At 34.0% G+C, this 20,317-nt stretch overlaps 1 protein-coding gene across 1 annotated transcript in view; it reads left to right on the forward strand.

Moving 5' to 3' along the window:
• Positions 1 to 2,819: 2,819 nt before the first annotated feature.
• LOC123528826 (proton myo-inositol cotransporter-like) overlaps positions 2,820 to 20,317 on the forward strand; it is a 32,844-nt gene continuing 15,346 nt past the window's right edge. Inside the window, exons 1-3 of the mRNA XM_045308850.2 lie at positions 2,820 to 3,373; positions 16,931 to 17,090; positions 19,135 to 19,343. Of these exons, the coding sequence (XP_045164785.2) occupies positions 2,983 to 3,373; positions 16,931 to 17,090; positions 19,135 to 19,343 (760 nt within the window). The 5' untranslated portion in view covers positions 2,820 to 2,982. The remainder of the gene's footprint in view (positions 3,374 to 16,930; positions 17,091 to 19,134; positions 19,344 to 20,317) is intronic.

Consider the following 20,317-nt stretch of genomic DNA (forward strand, 5'->3'; position numbering starts at 1 on the left):
TTACGTAAGAAACAAGAAATTTGACTGTAAGAAATCAATCTATTTAATTACATGTTCATGACCAGTGGATACCCAAGACATGATTATTGTATGATTGCATGCTAATTTGTTATGGTTTTGTTGAAAATAAACTGTTACTAAATCAAATTCAGTTTCTTAGTATTTGTATATTTGTGCGGTCAGTGGTTCTCGTATTCTATTCTTGCACTTACACCTGAAAAAAAATGAACTCTTGTTTTAGTCAACCAAAGGTAAGAACAAAGAAGGTAATTCTAAGAGCTACCAGTCAATGCATCAAAACGTTCGGGATATATTTTACTGCAATGCAGATCATAAAATTTAAAAGATATAATTATGCATATGAAATTGGGCATTTGTACAGATCAAGATTTGATTCACCTTAACTTAAAATGTAGGCAACACCAGAAGCTGAAAACTATATACAAGTCGTGACGACTTACGGTAATCGTAACCAGCGTACCAAAATCGTAATAGTTCCATTAAGTATCTTTGTCCAAGGTTTACCCGTTCTAGCATGGAGAGTCCGTCCTATTTGTTAAATCATGTAATTTTGAGAGCATTCATAAGAAGCCTTTGCAAACGCTGAGTGTGAAACTGTAGACAGTTTTCATATAGTAGGTTCCTATATGTACATATATGGAGTTGAAAATGTCACAGTCAAAGTAAAAAAACCCAATGAAACTGAAGAGAGGGAGCTGACGTTTAATGTCAAAGAAAAGTGACGAGCTTCCGCCAATAAGCAGATATACTTTGTAAATTATATAAATTTATTATAAAATCCTTTTTTTGTTCAAATACATCAAATGGAAAGAGACGACCCACAATTTTGGAAATAATTTTTCCCCATAATTCTTTTATTTATATTTCGTTAGACATGCGGATAAATCAAAAAGAGAAAATTGACTTGAGATAGACATTACAGGTTTTTATCTCACTTACACAGTTTACAGACAGTACTTACTCGTGGACTCATGAGCTGCGAAATCATGACTCGTGCGATAAGATCAACGTCCATATGAGAGGGTGATAACACGAAGCAAGCATAAATGCACTGCGTGCTTAGTAATAGTTATAGTATGTGTGAGAGTGTGTTACCAGGATATATCAGAGCTAGGGGTACATCGAGGGTATTTTTCTCTGCACATATCGTCGAGGCCGGTAGGCCGAGACAGATATGTGAAGAGAAAAATAACGAGATGTACCCCTAGCTCTGATATATCCTGGTAACACACGAGCACTACATATTATAACTGTTTTATCGCATAGTTTATCATTAAAATTTATATATCATTTTCATTTAAATTTGTTTATTATTATTTTTACTATTTTGATTCCCTTTCTGCGCCTCGCTGACTGAAACACTAAAACTTCTGTTTTAGAAAATGTGTTCCCCAGATAAAAGTACCCAACAAATTTCTGCATTGGTTTTAAATCTTTGCATTTCATTGGCCAGACATATTGTAAAACTTGTTGTTTTGTTTGTAAAAAAAATCAAAGAAAAAGAAACATTTGAGAAATCTCAGAATTTCATATATTTCATGTATTTCTGAATTTGGCAATAACTATCAAGTTTTTGAAATATTCTAGTTTATTTATTCTTTTACTTTATAAATGTAGGTGTTTGTGACAATTCTTTCTCTGTGAACTGTAAATTGGAGCTAAAATCATCTTTTCTTTGAAAGGAAAAAATTATACTCCCTTGATAGGACCTCAATAGAGAAAAAGTGTTCCGATATATATCGGAACAGTTTTACTGTGCTGATATATATCGGAACACTTTTTTTCTTATGAAACTCCATAGAGATTTTCGTGTTGATATATATCGCAACAGTTTTGTAAGATATCAGCACAGTTTTGTAGTAATAATGTGTGTTACTATGTATAACATGCTGCAAAGATCAAAGGAAAATTGCCGCACTATGCGATAATTACGAGATAAAGGAGTGAGAATAGCATTTGAAATGTCTGCTGAAAATAATTTACATTTTGCAAGTTTGGTAGAACGTAGTTAGCTAAAAGAATGGAGTTTATATTTTCATTCTTAGATATGTAATATTAGTTCACGATAAAAAATGCTGAAATGACAACCGATATTAAAATACACATGTACCGTACTTAAACGAAAATTACGTCACTGATAGCATATACGTAGAGTACAGGGATACATGGTACATAATTATGTCTATATCGGGGTCATTTCAACAAAATAACTCCTGTTCAGTGTTCGCTTCAGTGATATAAATGCCCGCACACGTAGCATGCACGAGTAACGGCCGTTCTGCTCTTTCATGGAAAATATTCAAGGTCAAGTCATTTGTTTCGGGAGTGGAGATATTCAAATTGTTTAAACAATTTTCCCCCGTTTCTGGACAGAATGCTTTATATAAGCATTATTTTCCAGTGGTACCAAGATAATGAAAATCTAAGCGTTTTGTGTGATATTTTTACAGAACATCTTGAGGTACGTTTGGCACATAGAACTACAAATTTGACTATTAGCATTGACTATAATTGCGTTTGTAAAGAAGGTCTGTCGTCGGAGGTGTCCTTATAACGGAGGTGTCGTTATAACAGGGATTATATTGTACTGTGTGGAGTGCAATGTACAGTGTAAATTCACACCAAGAAACACGTTTACTTCAGACATTAACATAATGGGTAATTAATCTTGTTCAAACTTCTGAGTTATAAATTAACCATACTTATATAGTTGACATATTTCATGCACTAGGACACAGCTGATAAAGGTTTTGAAATATCGGCCAATACATGATATTCCGTTATCTCTTCCTATATACGGTCATTTGGACACCTACCTCGGGTACAAATCATTTCACAAACGTTTCATTTTAGTGATACCCGTAAAGAACGCATAAAAGTTTGACTTGCCTAGGTTTAGTTTGAAAAAAATCCCAGTTTGGCAACTTGTTCGGGAAAGAGTCCGTAAATTAATAGTCAGCAATGGGTGTGGAGAATGGAAAGAAGTACGAGGCAACGGACAATAGCCAGCAAGACGAGAAGGGTTCTAGATTTTTTGTCTACTACTTAACTTGTTTCGCAACAATGGGCGGATTACTATTCGGCTATGATACCGGTATTATATCTGGTTCAATGCTTTTAATTGGCGATAACTGGAACCTGTCGACAATATGGAAAGAGTTAATCGTCAGTGCCACTGTCGGGGCGGCAGCCTTATTTGCTCTGATTGCCGGATACTTGACGGACTGCATTGGACGGAAGAAAGTAGTTATGCTTGCCAGTGTGATTTTCACGGGAGGTGCTGTTCTCATGGGGGTGTCCCAAAACAAGGAAATGCTACTAGCGGGCCGATTAGTTGTGGGGGCGGGAATAGGTGAGTAAATGATTAGTTTTCAGACACTTCCCGGAAACCAAAATCTAGAGCAAAAATTCGATCTAGATGTCCTTAAAGCCGGGGGACCTAATTCATATTTTGGACAAATCATTAACACAACCATAACCCATATAATTTGATAACGTATGTATAGCCTTCATAGTTTACCATTAGCTGAAGCGTGAATTGATTCCTGCCGGCTTCCTAGGAATTGTTCCATATACCTTTCAGAGACTATAAGTTCTCACTATTTTGTCGAATTCATACATCAAATAAATCGCTGTATTAATAAAAGATGAAAGCTTTATTATGGCAAATAAAAACTGACTGTAAAAAATAACATAACCCATCATATATTTTTTTGCAAAGTTTCCAACTTGTAAAATTGACGTCGCATACAGTACACGTTCCAACCTGTGAGAAGTTTCCAGATTTTCTCAAGTATTGAATATAGCCAACAGAATGTAATAACTTCACTTACTTTGCATACCAGACTGGAATTTCTGGTGATTTCACCGGTGCTGGAAAACTCCATCTTACACCCTGGGGTGTAAGATGACTCTCGTGCTGTAAATGACGTATAACGAACTACATATGTACAGAAGATTTGTGTAGTAATAATAATGTTTTACGTAAAACGGGATAAAAATCAAATACCTTGATAGTTTCTCTTTGTTCCTTATAACATATTTCTCGATTCAAAAAAACGTCATTTAACCGAAATAACATTTCAATGCAGATGATAAAACAAAAGCGGAACTATTACGTTGTTTTCAACCTTGTAACGTCATGACGTACTTCCTGTTTACGGACCTAAAGTTCCCGCGCTTTGTTAGTACGCTACTATAAGAAAAAAGTGCTAAAAGAAAATCATTTTTTGAATTTATTTTTACTATTATTTTTTGAATATGGCATGCAAGAAAAAGATTAATCACTGGCTGTATGTGCAGATGGGAATATCTGGCTCTCGGGTAACTGTTAACGCGGTAACTCGGCAGGAGCCTCGTTACCGCTTAAACAGTTACCCGAGAGCCAGATATTCCCATCTGCACCTACAACTAGTGAAAGAATCTAATAGTCACCGACATGTTGATACAGAGCGCACTGTAATTCGTACAAAGAGTTGGAGTGCAATGTCTCTCTCTCTATATATAAGATACTAGTATAATCATCACTTGCACGTGTAGTGGTTTTGTAATCAAATATATTTCCAAAGCCCATGTAAGCTGATATATATGTTTCTGCACGTGCAACTAGATAGCGCAGTATATATAGGTCTCGGCTATTTCTCATTCTGCTCACCGGTCTGGCGTTTCTGGTAAATTTACCCATGTTAGGAAATACCCTCCCAACAAGTACGTGATCCTAAAAATGATATCGTATCATAGGCCAATATATAATAAATGTGAAACAAAAAAGTTGCTTAAAAACATTTAACAAAAACAATATACTAGGTATTATATAAAATACAATTGCGTTACTTTTCGTTCACACACCAACACCTCCAACCCAAATATATTTAAAAGAAGAAAAGTGCCTTCAAACTGGACACCTGATATTGCTAAACTATATGAATCAGCTGTTTTATCCACGTATGTGTTGTTATTGACATATTTTCTCATTTCAGTAACATAAAGTTATACAATTTTAGACATTTTAAGAGACCTGTTATCTCTTCTAATTCAGAAAATAACTCGCGTATATCATAATTGAAGATTAAGTACAATCAAATACGCTCTTAAATGATGAATAACATTTGATAAGTATTATCATTTTCTCTTAACTACTTTGGAATGCGAGATTTAATCACGGTTATACTAGGTATATCGGGTACATTCGGGTCCAGGCAAAATGACCTTATTCAGCTTTATCAAAAATATGCAGTGTCATGAATGTTTTCGGTTATAAAGGCTGAAAATGATCTTTAAAAAGATATCTACAGTATATTGCGTAACGCACAACTTCTAGCAGGGGATAATGGAGTAATGTGAATCTACCAAAAGAACTAAAATCATTTTGACGATTTCCTGCACTTCGGTGACTGACGGCATTTCACTGATTGCTGGCATTATATTTATTGCTGACGTTCCGCTGCTTGCTGGCATTTCACTAAGTGCTGTCATTTCACTTTTTGGAGGCATTTCGCTAATAAATTGCATTGTACTGATTGCTAGCATTTCACTGATTACTGACATTACATTGATAGCTCGCATTTCACTTTTCGCAGGCATTGCACTGATTGCTGAAAGTTCACTTTTTGCAGGCATTTCGCTGATTAATGACATTGCACTGATTACTGGCATCTCACTGATTATTGGCATTTCATTAATTACTGGCATTAAAACTAATTGCTGGCATTTCACTTTTTGCAGGTATTTCCCTGATCTATAGCATTACACTAATGACTGACATTTTAATGATTACTGGCATTTCACTTCCACGCATGCGCGTCTGCTTTCTAAAGATAACTCAAAAACTGCAAGACTATAAACAAATGCGCATATATAACTGAAAGGAGTCTAAGAAACATAATTAAACAATTTTTAAATAAAATCAAAGATATATATAAAGATAGGAATATAATAGGGTTATTATAACAGTAGATTGATCTGGGACTTTGTATTCGGCTCGAGTGGATTTTGCCAGATCGGATCTCACGAGGCGCGCAAGCGCCGAGTGTGATCCGACCTTGCAAAATCTACGAGAGCCGAATACAAAGTCCCAGATCTAGCTACTGTTATAATGACCCTTTTATTATATACCTTTACCATTTTGATTCTTGTTTTGTCTTTGAACGAAATCTCAATATTTATCGATATTAAATGGACCTTAGTGAAGTTTTTATGTGCGCTATTTATAGAAATGTGTCGGGTCATGCATATTTATGAAAATAGTCCGGCAGCATACAATACGGAAGTACAATACGGAGTTTAAAAGGTATAATACGGAATTTTTGTCTGTCCGTTTATATTTAATTGTAAAATACAACCCAACTTTTTACAGAATTTAATAAAACATTGATATTGGTGGTTAGATAGAAAAAAAGGATAAATTCTTAAGTGTCTGTTTAATAAGGGTTAGTTTTAAGGTGTATACTAGTCATGACGGTACAAGCCGTTATTTCGCACTGATAAACCTCTCTGATATTCCATTTTCAGTTTAATTTAAATAACGATGGCTTATCTAAATGAACCCAAAGCCAATGCACACTGAGATAGTTACAGTTTGTGCAATTTTGCCATAGACTGACAGTTAAAACATGTAACACGAGCTCGTTTTATCAGTTACAAGTACTTGACAACTTCAGACAAGAGCTGTCTTAAGACAGCATGCTCGACTTTTCTCAGTGCTTGACTCTGAATTAGAACTTTGCCAGTAAAAACTTTATAAAATTTTGACCAAAAAATTCTAAGTTAAAAAGGGGCATAACTCTGTCAAAATTCAATCAGAGTTATGTAGATTGTTTCACCTGGTGTAGTTTTTGATAGTAAATAACTATTTTAAGTTTCAAATCAAAAGCTTTGATAGTAACAGAGATATTTGACTTAATAAAAAATTTTAACCAAAAAAATTCTAAGTTAAAAAGGGGCATAACTCTGTCAAAATGCAAATCAGAGTTAGGGGGATTATTTCTCCTGGTGTACACTTTGATAGTAAATAATTATTTTAAGTTTCAAGTCAATGTCTTTGATAGTAACAGGGATATTTGACTTTTTCAAAAACTTCAACCAATGGCGGCGCCGGGCCGAGTGCAGTTGCTCTACTTATTCTTCGGAAAGTCGAGCTAATAAAAATAATATTTCTCTGTTTTCTTTTTCAAAGTGGTTATCATTTTACGAATATCAATTACATGCAATATTTCTAAGTACATGTATTTAGAGAGGGTGTAGCTATATTGGGAGGATTTGGAATGGCCGTTATCGGCAGGTGACGGCTATTAACAGGTTAGCACCAGGTTGGACAGTATTTCTGTTCACTGATCCTAGGAGACATTGTCGTTATTTTTTTTTTGTAATTTGAACCTTGGCCATGGAGACAATGACTCTGCGAATAATGCATGGACAGACTACACAATACACTGCAGTCTAACTTTACACTTTTGCGTGTCTGAAGGATGCAACTGGGAATCAACACATTTAGCATATTGTGAAATTTGTCGCGGCTGATGAGTATTATGTCTGCTTTATAATGACAGAAAATAAGTTAATCACTTTGTCAATCACCTCATTATAGAAGAAAACATCATGTTTACTGAAGACATGACCTGTTTGTCTATCCAGTTCTGAAATATTACTGAAACCTTTGAAGTTTTGTCACGGATTTCTAAATAAATAACAAAATAACACTGGAACAAGTTATTATGTCAATATTCAAAGTTTGTTTCTATTTTTTTTTCTGAACGTAATAATTCCTTTATTGATAAATAACGCAGTTTGACTGATAAGGTATCAGTGAAATGCTAAAGACTTTAAAGGGTTTATCCTTACCTTTTACCATTATTTAGATTGTGGGTAATTTGAGAATGTAATTATCTTATAAAACCACTTTTGTTAAAAAAAAATCAGAAATAGAAAATTCTTTAAAATTAAATTTTGTTAATTTACTTTTTTTATTGAAGAAATAATTTATAGCAAAACAGTGCTTTATCACTATTTATACACGATGGGCGGTTATACGTCGAGCATAATAATTTCACGAGGGCGCAGCCCTCGTGAACTTATTTCGGACGACGTATAACCGCCCGAGTGTATAAAAAGTGATAAAGCACGGTTTTGCTATAAATTATTTCGATTCTAATATGTTCTTTATTGTAAACTTTATGTCAAATATGATGGAACTGTTTCTTCGCGCAAGCATGGCGCCAATAGTACACGCCAGGGCCGGAAATGGTAATACGTCTTCCGGCAGAGTTCAGTTCGGGCGAAAATTATTGCGAATTATTTAGCAAAGCGAATAACTGACTCAGTATGTTTGTAAATTAATTAACATATTTGTGCAAAGTGACATTTCGTTTAAAACATGTTATTAAGTAAAATATTTCATGAAATTTGAATGCGCTATTTCTTGATGCGTACATGGCGCTAAATATCACGTTGACAACAAAAATAAATTTAAGAAATAATATATCTCATCCAGTGATTTGTCGTTGAATAAATCATTGCTTGGAGTTCAGATGCGAAGGAATTATATCACGAGGGCGTAGCCCGAGTGATATAATAATACGCATCTGAACGACAAGCAATGATTTATTCAAGAGCAAATCACTAACTGAGATATATTATTTCGATTCTAACACGTTATAAAGGATTTTAAAGTACATCCTTGATGACATGCATTAAATATTTGCCCGTTTTCAATCGGTTTCTTTTCCAGCGCGCCGCTATGCCGCTTGACGCCATGACGTAATAATTGTGACGTCAGAACAGTGATTTGTTGTATGATAATTCACTGCTTTCTTCCTTCTTTGTTTAATAGGAAAATGAATCGGATCGTGTTAGAATAATCATTTTTACACAGTGGATTTTTTTTCTTTCAAACGCCACCAATGCAACCACGATTTTCCACGTTTTTCCGTACTTTGCAGACAATATTAACAACAATGGACCTAATATATTTCCAACTGATTTGGTGGAAACTGAGGTGGTTACTTTTTCAAAGGTAAAGGGGTTACTGCAGATAATTTTTATCATTTAAAGCAAAGATTAGAAACACTTTTGCCTTAATCGTAAAATCGTTATCTTAAACCTTTTAAAAGATATAACAAATAAACCGGAATTATCATTTTTTGTGTGGCGAAAATCGATTATATCTCTTTTTAAAATCATTTTATTCTTTACAAAAGTGTTGCAAAAGTCTTTGCCCTGTGTCTGATGCCATTTCTTTCAACCCAATGATCTTGTAGAATGAAAACAGAAACATAACTATGTTTGCTGTGCTATTGACATTGAACTTTGTCATGAAACATGTGTAACTGTTAGAACAATAGTGATCCGCTTTGCAGACATGTCATCCCGGTTCCCATTATGTCTTGTGAAACAAGTTAATGGAGAGGCTCGACATTGACTGGCGCCCTTTCTTGTAAGATTAATACTGATTACAAATATCTTTAGCAAGGCCATAGAGTAGAATACTTCTACGATCACGAGACATGTTTTCAACCCATATCACGCCTGTAACATGAGTAAACATTTAAATAGGATGACTCTTTTACACTCGTGAAAATCATGTCTTTTAGAAAATCCTGGAATTCCTTATCTCTCATTAAGAGCAGAATAGAATCATCGACATAGAATTATGTGTCCGGTAAGGGTCAGATTAGTATAAAACAATTAGAAGAAAAACGCGCAAGGGTACTTCATTTTTTTCTCTAATGAATGATGAGTGCCCATTACTTGGAAACACAAAAATGTTCAGCTGTTTATAAGTTCTTTCTAAACAACTTGTTTGTCATAATTAATAAACGTTTCTTGATAATAACCATTTTCAACTTGTCAGTACTCTTCAAGATTTATTGGTCTGTCTGTCTGTCTGTCTGTCATGTGCTCTGTTTGTCTGAGAGTAGTGGTCAAAATAAAATTGTTTGTATCATATGCAACAGTTTTAAAGCTATTCACCAAGTTAGTGTGAAATTTTTGAATATTTTCATTTCCACCAAGTTTGGCATAGAATATATATATGTCACTGAAAGTAAGTGGAAGTAGGGGAGACCGGGGATAGTTGTTACATTTTTCACATTTTATATTGTATCGGATGAATTATTTAACCGATTTTGTCCAGCTCATTATCTTTGTAAAGCTCATTCATTGCAATTTTCAATTTTGTACTATTAATTCTAAAACGAAGAATATTTCTATCCGATAAAGATAGTTGTACCATGTTGGTGAAATGTAACAACTTACCCCACCGTTGGGGTAAATTGTTACAGCGTCTGGGGCAAATTGTTACAATAAGCAATTTTACAATTTTACAAAGAATTTATATTTTTACAACACAACAGTAAACATACAATGTTTTCCAATCTGTTTATCACATGTATAACACAGCATTTTCATTTCACAAATGAATCGTTTCACCGAGTTGGTAGTAGAGCCTTGGAAGTTAAACAAAACCTTGCGAATTTCAAAGTGTTTGATATTGGTAAAAAGGGCAGACGAATACTATTTTCTTCATTATTGAGTAATTGACTTTTGAAGTACAAATGTAGTAGCTTTAAAGAAATAATTCTGTTGTACCCTACTCATTCAAAATTAAACCCTAGGTGCATAAATTCACTAGCTGAATTACGTTTCTAAATATTTGATGAATCCAGGTCAAACATTTTTGAGATACGTGCAGAACACATACATTTAGGCCTTTAATGACAAGAATGCAGGGCCATAACTCTGGCCTTGGGGAAAGAAAACCCAAAGAAAACCCCAGGTACACAACCTGCTTACAAGGGTGGTCTTTACAGATAGGTTTGATAGTAAATAAAAAAAGTAAATATAATAAAACACAAGTTAAAAGCTTTTACCTGCGTATTGCAGAGTTTGGTATGGGATAAATGTGAATAGTTTGTATTTTTAAGCGTCTTTAATCTACGTTGTCAGTACTAAAATCTCAACAGAACTGTTTTGTCATGTTTGATGCACTGAGTGTAATATTTCAGTCGAAAAATAGCCAGTAATAATTATAGCTGAAATAACTTAACATACCCCAATATGTAGTAATGATGTAGATATATGACCTTATTTTCCACGATGAATTTCAGCATTAGAAAAAAACAACAACAACAGCAACTTCGATGTAATTTAATAGGTTCACATAGTGTGTAACTATAAATGTATTTATCAAGTATTTTTATCGTCTGTTATGAGTATTGACATTATAGAAAACAATTATTATCATTCAGTTGAAACAGGTAAATAATACGCTGTGTAAATGGTTTGTTTTATAAAATCTGACATTAATCCACTGTGTAAGAAATAGCCCATAGAATTCAAAGTAACAAATACAAAACAGATCTTTCTTCATATTCGTCATTGAGCTTGGTCTGAACTTCTCATAGGACAAAACGGAAATAAGAAACGTTGAAATCCTTCAAGTGTACTTTAAAGACGAAAGTTTTTCCTTATTGAACGAATTCTAGAACCAAATCATCGGAAAACTGTTACAATTTCTAGCTCTTGAAAGCAGAGAACCGGAAATGTAATGCGAGAGAGTGTGAACTTTCGATCTTTTTCTGTAAACGCCGAAACCTTATGATGTTTCAACACAATAAATATCTGTTCTTTATTCTATATAAAATTGATATATTTCCAATGGCCACAGCACACATCAGGACCCATTTTAAATGTCTGTAACTTACATTTTTCTTGAAGAATATTGTCAGTGCTGAATAAAAATCAAAAGAAAAGTGAGTGGACATGTTTCATACAAGAAAAATATTTTCAGTCAAACACACAAACTGCAAAATCAGCTAAAAATGAGACCCCAAATTGTAGTGGTGGTATATGATCTTAGTTTCCATTTTTTTGCGCCATTTTCCTATTTAGTGTCTGTATGCCTATGCGCGTCTGATGTCGCAGATGGGAATGTTGTTTCGCGTCTGCTTACATTTTCGTACAAGTTTAGAAATACAAATTGTATCCATATGGACCAGACCTTGTCACTGAACCAGTGTCCTGATAGTACGAATCCTTAACTTTAACTTTTTTTAACAACATTCCCGGTAAGTGACCAAAATGATCAACTCACACTGGCAAAGTTGATTTAAACATTTCTTATATTTTGAAAAAAAAATAAGTTGAATGTTTCAAAAGTTCTTGTACATTGACCCAATGTTGTAATCAATTTGGTAACGCAAACATCTTATTAGTTGATTTTGAGCACAATGTTGCAAACTGAAACCAAAAACTCCGGCAGTTTTGTAAAATTAGACCCAGTGACCAGCAGTTAATACCAGCAAAGAATATTCAAGAAAGCTTCACTAGGAATATCAGAATGGTTAACAAATGTTCCTGCGTCTCCACTTATTCTTGGCCGTCATTTTCAAACTATTTAGCATTCCGAATGAGGTGTGTTTGCCCCGTACCTGTCGGTCGTAGTATGCTCAGTTATCATAACATTACTTGTATTTCTTTCGATAACGAACAGATTTTTATACATTAACTTGTAATATTTAGATAATTTTGTGTACCCCTCGTACATGTTGACATACCAAGATAAACTATCTATCAGGTGTCAATAACCCAAATCCTCCCTAAACACATCTTTTCTTTGTGTCCTAGATCAACATTTTATCTGTCTGCTCGTGTATGGGGTCTAGGGGATACACCCAGTGTCGATAAATATGTGATCTAAATTGAACCACAAAAGCTTTACTATATACTTCAAATATCAAAATATTGACACACAAAAAAAAAACATGCATAAATACATGCATTTGAATGTACTGCCAGATCACTTTGAACTAGCTGACTTCTTTCTTACAGCTGTTTCCCGATCTGTGAAATATGTACAGTTGATTTGCAGTATCTTTGTACCTGTAAAGTGTTTGCAAAAATCTTTGCCACCCTAAGCGTGCTTTTTGGTGGGAAAATTCCAGATTTTCTCGATAGGCAATGAAACTAAATGTGATTTTAAACATCTACATAAAGCGCTAGAATGACATCAACTGTATTAGTTATGATTTTTATAATTTATATCTTATATGAATTATCGTTTATTTTACTTTTTCATGTTTTTATTTATGTCGAGATTACCATACAAATCGAACTTAGCTTTAATATTACAATGTTATTATAACTGATTTAAATGAGTTACAGACTCATCTTTATTGCAAAAATGCGGAATGTTTTGAACTTGTGCAAAAAAATGTATTTCACGACACCACAGGCAAATCAGACCATGTGTGGGTGGTCAATAACCTTGTCGGGTTATGGAGAATGTCCTTTTTCGTCAAGTGCTGTTAAAGCAAGTTATGTGGTAAACGACCTGAATGCGCATATGTGGATATAATAGAAGACAAATGCAGTTGTTTTCAGTTGAAGTGGCATTTTGAAGAACCATCGCTTAAGTAACAAGTCAAATATTATCTAGATACACTGATAAGATCCAAGGAGTCGTTAAGTAGACATCTTATATCAACATAATTATCAGTTGTTTTCACAGTTACTATCCTGACAAAGTGTACAGTCAAAGTGCTTTAGTAGCTACCAGCTGCTTCAAGTATCCAGATTATGTCGTTCCCTTCGTTGGCTTCTTAATACAGGTTTTGTTGTATATAGCAAACCGTGTGTTTTATAAACACTAGAAATGGAAATTAGTATGGAAATTCGAAATTGTCTAAATAAAAATTTGCATTTATAACCGAGTAAAGTTTCCATCAACGTAGTCAGTTGGTTGTTTAGTTAATGTTTCAAACAGACATTTCCCATAAAAAAAAAAACTCTAAAACACGATGAGAAATTGAAAATACTTTGCAACCGTATGCTTGAAAAATAATGTCAGAAAATAGTGGGTCATGTTTAAGAGTGCATTTTGGTATAATAATAATAATAATAATAATAATAATAATAATAATAATAATAATAACAACAACAACATAATAATAATAAAAATAATACAAATAAAATATAATAAATCAAAAATGGGTCCAAAATGACTTGTGGTGTGTAACCTACGTGTTCCATGATGAAATGCTATCAGAATGCCAAGAATAGGCCTGTTGTGTGATTTCAGAAAAGAATTTCAGTACAACTGAGGAATAACGCTCCGCAGTGCCTCACATTCGAGGACTATTTAAATCCGCAGTTATGCTGACAGTATACCTATGTGAACACAGCCTGAAATTGACATTATCAAATATTTTTCAGTTCAAAAGTAAGTCCTATATCCTGATATTTAAGACTCCGGGCAAAACCCTACAACATTCGTCTGTTGTGAAAGAACAACTTATTCATGTAAGAAAATTTGGGTTATCTTCTTAAGAAAAGAAAAAAAGTACAAATTCTGTGACACAGATCACGTCAGAATGTAATAAGGGCATGACGAAGACGTGTTCTTTTATCTAGAGGACAAATTCTAGTAGAATTGCGAGCAAGATATATTATCTATTAAGATGAATTGCACATTACTTGTTACCGTTATTCTTTCACCACTTTTTCGTTAATAAAATGTGGCTGCCACATCTTCCGTTATGAACATAAAATACATTAATTTCTTGTTAAATCCTATTTCTGACAATTACTTTCTTCAACATTTGTCAAAGGTCTGAATATTGCTGAATGTACTAGAATGTTTTATTGAATCTATTGTTTTTATTACCTCCCTTTATGGCTCTAACTATAACAGTTCATGTGCAATATTAAAGGTAGTGCTTTTCTAACCATTTAAGTACGCATAACATCTATTTGGAAAGCTGTTTCATCTGTTTTTAAGATAAAATTTTAAAGCATTATGGACCTTTAAGACCTTTAACTGTATCAAATTTGAACATTTCAGTATTACAAAAATATATTTGAAATATAAATTTTAAAGTTCCAAAACATAGTCTGTACAAAGTCAGTGACATCTGAAGCACATGCATCGCAGTCTTCGTGGAACAAGCTTTTTTTTTCTACGCAATGATCTTAGAAAGAGAGTGGCTTAATATGCCTAGTAATCTAAATGTAGTAATGACCATCGAGCTAAGGGTCTGAGTCTTGCAAGTATGGTAAATATGTTTGCCAAGAATTTGAATGTTCATAAGGCAAACAAGTCATAGAGCCGACAATAAACTTGAGCTCTATGTGTTCTGTAATTATAAATTTGTATATATAACGAAAAAGTATTTATATTGTTTCTTTTACATATTGATAACGTAATTCATTTTTGTAATTAAAGAGAACATTTGCAAATCATAGATGTTCCCATTTTTGTATGGATCTTGAACAAAAGTAATGGAAGTGAGAGACTGACGGATAATACGTAATGACGCAAAGAAACGTGTGGATATTACTTGTATAAGCAGCGGTTATCACCCCTTACACTACATTGATCTACCACGCGAATCACATGACCGTTGAAAAGAAGTTTTTTTTTATTTTATCACCCACATTAGCCATAAATCTCGGAAAAATACATAAAAAGAAGTTCAATAGCTTAAATCTAATATCGAGTGATGAAAAAAACAAGATTCATTAAAATCTTGGCTGGCAGAGGTCGCTTTACTGTAATCCCCAGACCGCTGCATAGGAGATTAGTATTATGTTAGATCAAAATTTCATAAGTATACATATATTACACAAAAACGAAAGGGATTAGAACGAAAAAAAAACTTATATAGTTATTCTCCCAATATAACAACACTATCTTTACTTCTATGGCGGTTAATTATTTCATTCAATTGATGAGTTAAGGATCTTAATGATATTTTTGCTTGAATAAATAATAAAGTGGAAAATAAGAGTAACATATTGGGTATCTGATTATGGACTTAGTATGATAATAAATAAAGTAAGACAAACTTATCATTGATATGTGTCATTGATATGTAACTACAGGAAACAATAAGCCTTTGGAGAAGCCAGAACAATAAAGTTTAGTAACAATAACCCAAACACTGCATTAAGTATCAAAGTCTTTCGAGACGTCTCCATTTAGTACTGTATGAAGATCAATAAAAGACATTGGGGACAATGTGTCGAAAAGTTCTGTTCTTATTGTGCGTTTTAATCGACCTGGCGGGGCGGGGTTTCGCGACGGTCCACTGCATTATTGTGCAGGATATGTAGTATATTCGGCAACCTGATTTCTTATTCAGTGGCAATCTTCCTTACATTGTAACCAATGTAGCATACAATTTTAGTCGTTGGTTAACGGAATTAAACAATTATATTGCTCTACCTATTTTGCTCGTTTTTTTTAAGATCACCATTATTTGCATGTCAGAGATTAACTCCGCCCCGCCAGGTCGAATAAAACGCACAATAGTTGGGTGTAACGCGGACAAACAAAGAAAATTGATGACTGTCTTCAACAAGACCACAACTATAAAGTGGAGGAATAGCAATGTTCTTCTTCCTTAATCTGATTGTTATTCCTTCGCACATATCAGTATCCTGCAAAAGTCACATTCAGTATATACGACCTATACAATATGAACGTCAATGGAATATATGAATATATTGACATTGTTTTGTTCGAAACTTGCGTGGTATTACATTTCGAAAATTGTAGGTAATTGGGTCATACTGAATATAAAAGAAAATATTTCTGTTTTCTTCCGTAAATTCTGACAACTATGATAAATTGGTTTATCAAATGAAGAAAACGGTAATTCCAATTGTGCATTTAAATTATCCAGAGAACTAGTCTAGGAAGCCATTTGAAAGAAAACTAAGAAATAGTGACATGTTCACAAGAGGGCGTGAAAAAAAATCAAGTACTGGCCGATAAACACAGAGGAATTGGTATAGATTACCAAAGCACCTAAGAAGTCGCTGGCAGAGAGCGGAGTGATTTTCATGTACTTCAAGGTAATTTCAGTATAAAGCTATCCGAAGTAAACAACTCAAAATCTATTGCATGTTTCAGGTTTCGCTTCCATGTCTATCCCAGTATACGTGGCCGAGGCAGCCCCCGCTGATATTCGTGGACGGTTGGTAACAATCAATCAGCTGTTTATAACCATTGGCATACTCATCTCCAGTATAGTCGCAGGCCTCTTCAGTGGTATGCAAGAGGATGGCTGGAGGTAAGTTTTCTACATTTTAGCCTAAGCTGCTCAATGCGACTCTTCTTGTCAGCCCTTGTAGCCGCCGTCTTCCGTCCGTCAATACTTAACAGGTCATCGTTCTGGCCCAATTTCAATGAAACTTTGGTAGTAACTAAGAATGTCTGCCTGAATAAGACCGTGAACAAATTCGGCACTGGGCCATTTGGGGTCTTAAAACCTGACCACACTAGGTATAATAACAGAAAAAAACCTTTCCGACATTCTACAGGCCACATTTTATATCTGATCTTTATACAGCTTTGTCAGAATGTGTGTCTACAATGAATCTTTGTCTAGTTTGAAACTGCGTTATCTGAGAAACTAGGTCACAAGATCAAACCATAGAAAATCATTTTTTAATATTTTAAAATCAACAGTTTCTACCTGATCTTGTTGAAATCTGGTCTGAATGTTTGTGTGCATAAAATCTGTGTTAAGTTTGTCATACTTGGTCTGAAACTAGGTCACCAGGTTAAATGTTAGAAAAACCTTGTTTACACTCAATATACCGCATGTTCTATCAAATCTTCAAAAAACAAGTCCGAAAGTTTGTTTCTATGAAACCTAAGTCAAATATGGAAGTGTCACATAAGATCAAAAACTAAGTCACTTAGTCAAATCATAGAAAATTTTTGTCAACATTCCAGAGGTCACATTGTTAAAACACTAGAGGTTATATTTTCTTCTACCTAGTCATAAATATCATTGTTTTGTATCAAATCTAGGGAAAATGAACAAAAGTGCAACCGTAGACTCTTCAGTAATAAAAATATACTTATAGACAATCGAGATAACTTGAACACCAGTGCGCTGCGTCCCAGAAAAATCAGCTGATTAAAGTAGAAAATGGGAGTGTATTTCTCTCTACTACGTTTCAAATTGCATTTTCTAGTGCTTCAATTGTCTAAATAAAAATCTGTCTGCAAATAGGGTAAATATTTGAAATAATGACCACGATCGGACCTGAAAACGTCTGATTTCCAACATATTCATTTATTCACTGTCAAAAAGAAACAGTACATGATATATATAAATAAATAAATAAATAATGACGACGGATTCGTAGCAACCACGCTTTTAGAAACTACTCACTTAATGAATATGTCATTTTACAGATTCAAATCGTTATGTTGTAAAAAGAGGGCCCTGATAAGGTTTAAAATATTTTAAGAGTTTTCGCGTTTCAATTCATTATTTTTTTATCATTTATAAATCTATTCGATTCGGTGGGTGCATGATATTTTCAATAGGAGTTGACAATTATTATTTTGTGTTAAGATAGTTCTGCACGTTCGGATCAATTCTTTTCTACAGTGTAGAGTTTGATTAAATCCAGTTTTAAAAACATTTGAATATACTTCGAAAATTTGGCAGATAAAAAAGACTGGGTCGTGTGCTCGATATTTTCGCTCGGCTAATTTGAAAAATTTGGACCTAGCACAAGTTTTCATAATGGGAGTCTATGGAAAAACCTCAATTTTGGTAACATTTCACGAATATATAGGAAAGTTTTTACGATGTAGATTTAAATGAAACCTCTCACTTTCGTAAATAATCATATTGCCAAATAACATGTATACCATTAGTAGGTCCGTGTGCTTATTTTTGAGATATCTGCCCATAATAAAAGAGTTCAGCACATTTCAAGCTGATTTTAAGACATTATTTGGAATTATTTAAAGTGTCAGATGTTTTCATACCATATTTAAACTTTAGAAAGATAGTAACATTGCCGTTGTAAATGAATTTACCCAGGGTTGCAATTACTTCACAAAATGATTTTCATTTCCGTAAACCGGGTCCAGGCTTTATCATATGTTATCCAGGTAAATGATGTTACGCCATTACTTCTGATTGATCAAACATGCAGTGCCTTACCAAGTCTTTCGTGTAATGTTACAGGCATTTGTTGGGCTACGCGGATGTTATTTGTATATAAAAGTCCATCGTTCTCCCAGAGATGTCTGGGGTTTCAGTTTTCACTGGTCACATGCACTAAATTACTGTTGACTATAATTTACAGATACATGTTGGGTTTAGCAGGTGTTCCCAGCGTTATTCAGTTCTTTGGATTTATTGGTCTGCCGGAAAGTCCTAGGTGGCTGATGGAAAAGGGACGTAGGGAGGATGCGATGAAGGCTCTACAGAAAATCAGAAAGGTCAAAAGAGTTGAAAACGAGCTGAAAGAAATCGAGATGGCAATTGACCAAAGTAGACAAGCTGAAATGGAAGGTACTAAGACTAGTAGTCGCTGCATATACAAGTAAAACTCGGTATTTCGAACTCGCTTGTCTAAAAAATCCGGCTATCTCGAAGTTATTTTCAAGTCGTGTCCCGCAAACACGTTCATAAAATATCATTTTAAGTCGAATTTTAGATATCTCGAAGTAAAACGCTCGATCCCTTGGAGTTCGAGATAACGAGTTTCAACTGTATATTGTAATCTGTACGTTTTACAACATTAAAAAGACACGTAACAGGATGACGTCTAGATTTAATGTCATCATTGTCTTACGACTTAACGACTTGGGTGCGGTTCGTGGATTTTGGAGGGGCAGAATTTGGTACTTTTTATTCTCATTTTTGCGTGTTTTGCGCGATATATAAAAAGAACAGAACATATAATTTTGTGTTTTTTTAAAGCTTTCAATTTCAAAGAAATGTAGCTATTGTGGTATTAGTCATAACTAATAATGACGTGCGAGGGAAGTGAATGTTATGCTATTAAATATCGCCGTAATACTTGTAAGGAGCATGCACTTAGGAAACGTGCAGAGCATTGTTATCATTTTGCAAAATTAATTCCAAAAATTTAGTTTCAAACAAAAAGAAAATATTTTGATGACGTGTACGTAATTTCTACTTTTCGCAAAATTGGAGAAACTAAATTTAGTCTTTTTAACGCAACAACTCTTGAATTTGATGAATTTGATCAAAGAGGCTGTAGATTATTTACTCGTGCACCATCAATAGATCGCATGTTATAAACCATTTAAGGACATTTCTGTTAAAAACTTAATTTCCTGAAAAAGGAAAATTGCTGTATCAGCCTTTCTTTATCCTTCCTAGATTCTATGAACTAGTATTTTCCCAAGACAAAAATTTTAATATTTGATCCATTTCTCCCATTTTGAAGGCTGCAAGACGGAAATAGTTTTGTAATAAGGTCATACAAAGTTAGTCTATATTAAGCTTCTAAGCATCAA

Source organism: Mercenaria mercenaria, chromosome 13 (assembly GCF_021730395.1).
Source record: "Mercenaria mercenaria strain notata chromosome 13, MADL_Memer_1, whole genome shotgun sequence".
In the NCBI taxonomy this organism is placed as follows: domain Eukaryota; kingdom Metazoa; phylum Mollusca; class Bivalvia; order Venerida; family Veneridae; genus Mercenaria; species Mercenaria mercenaria.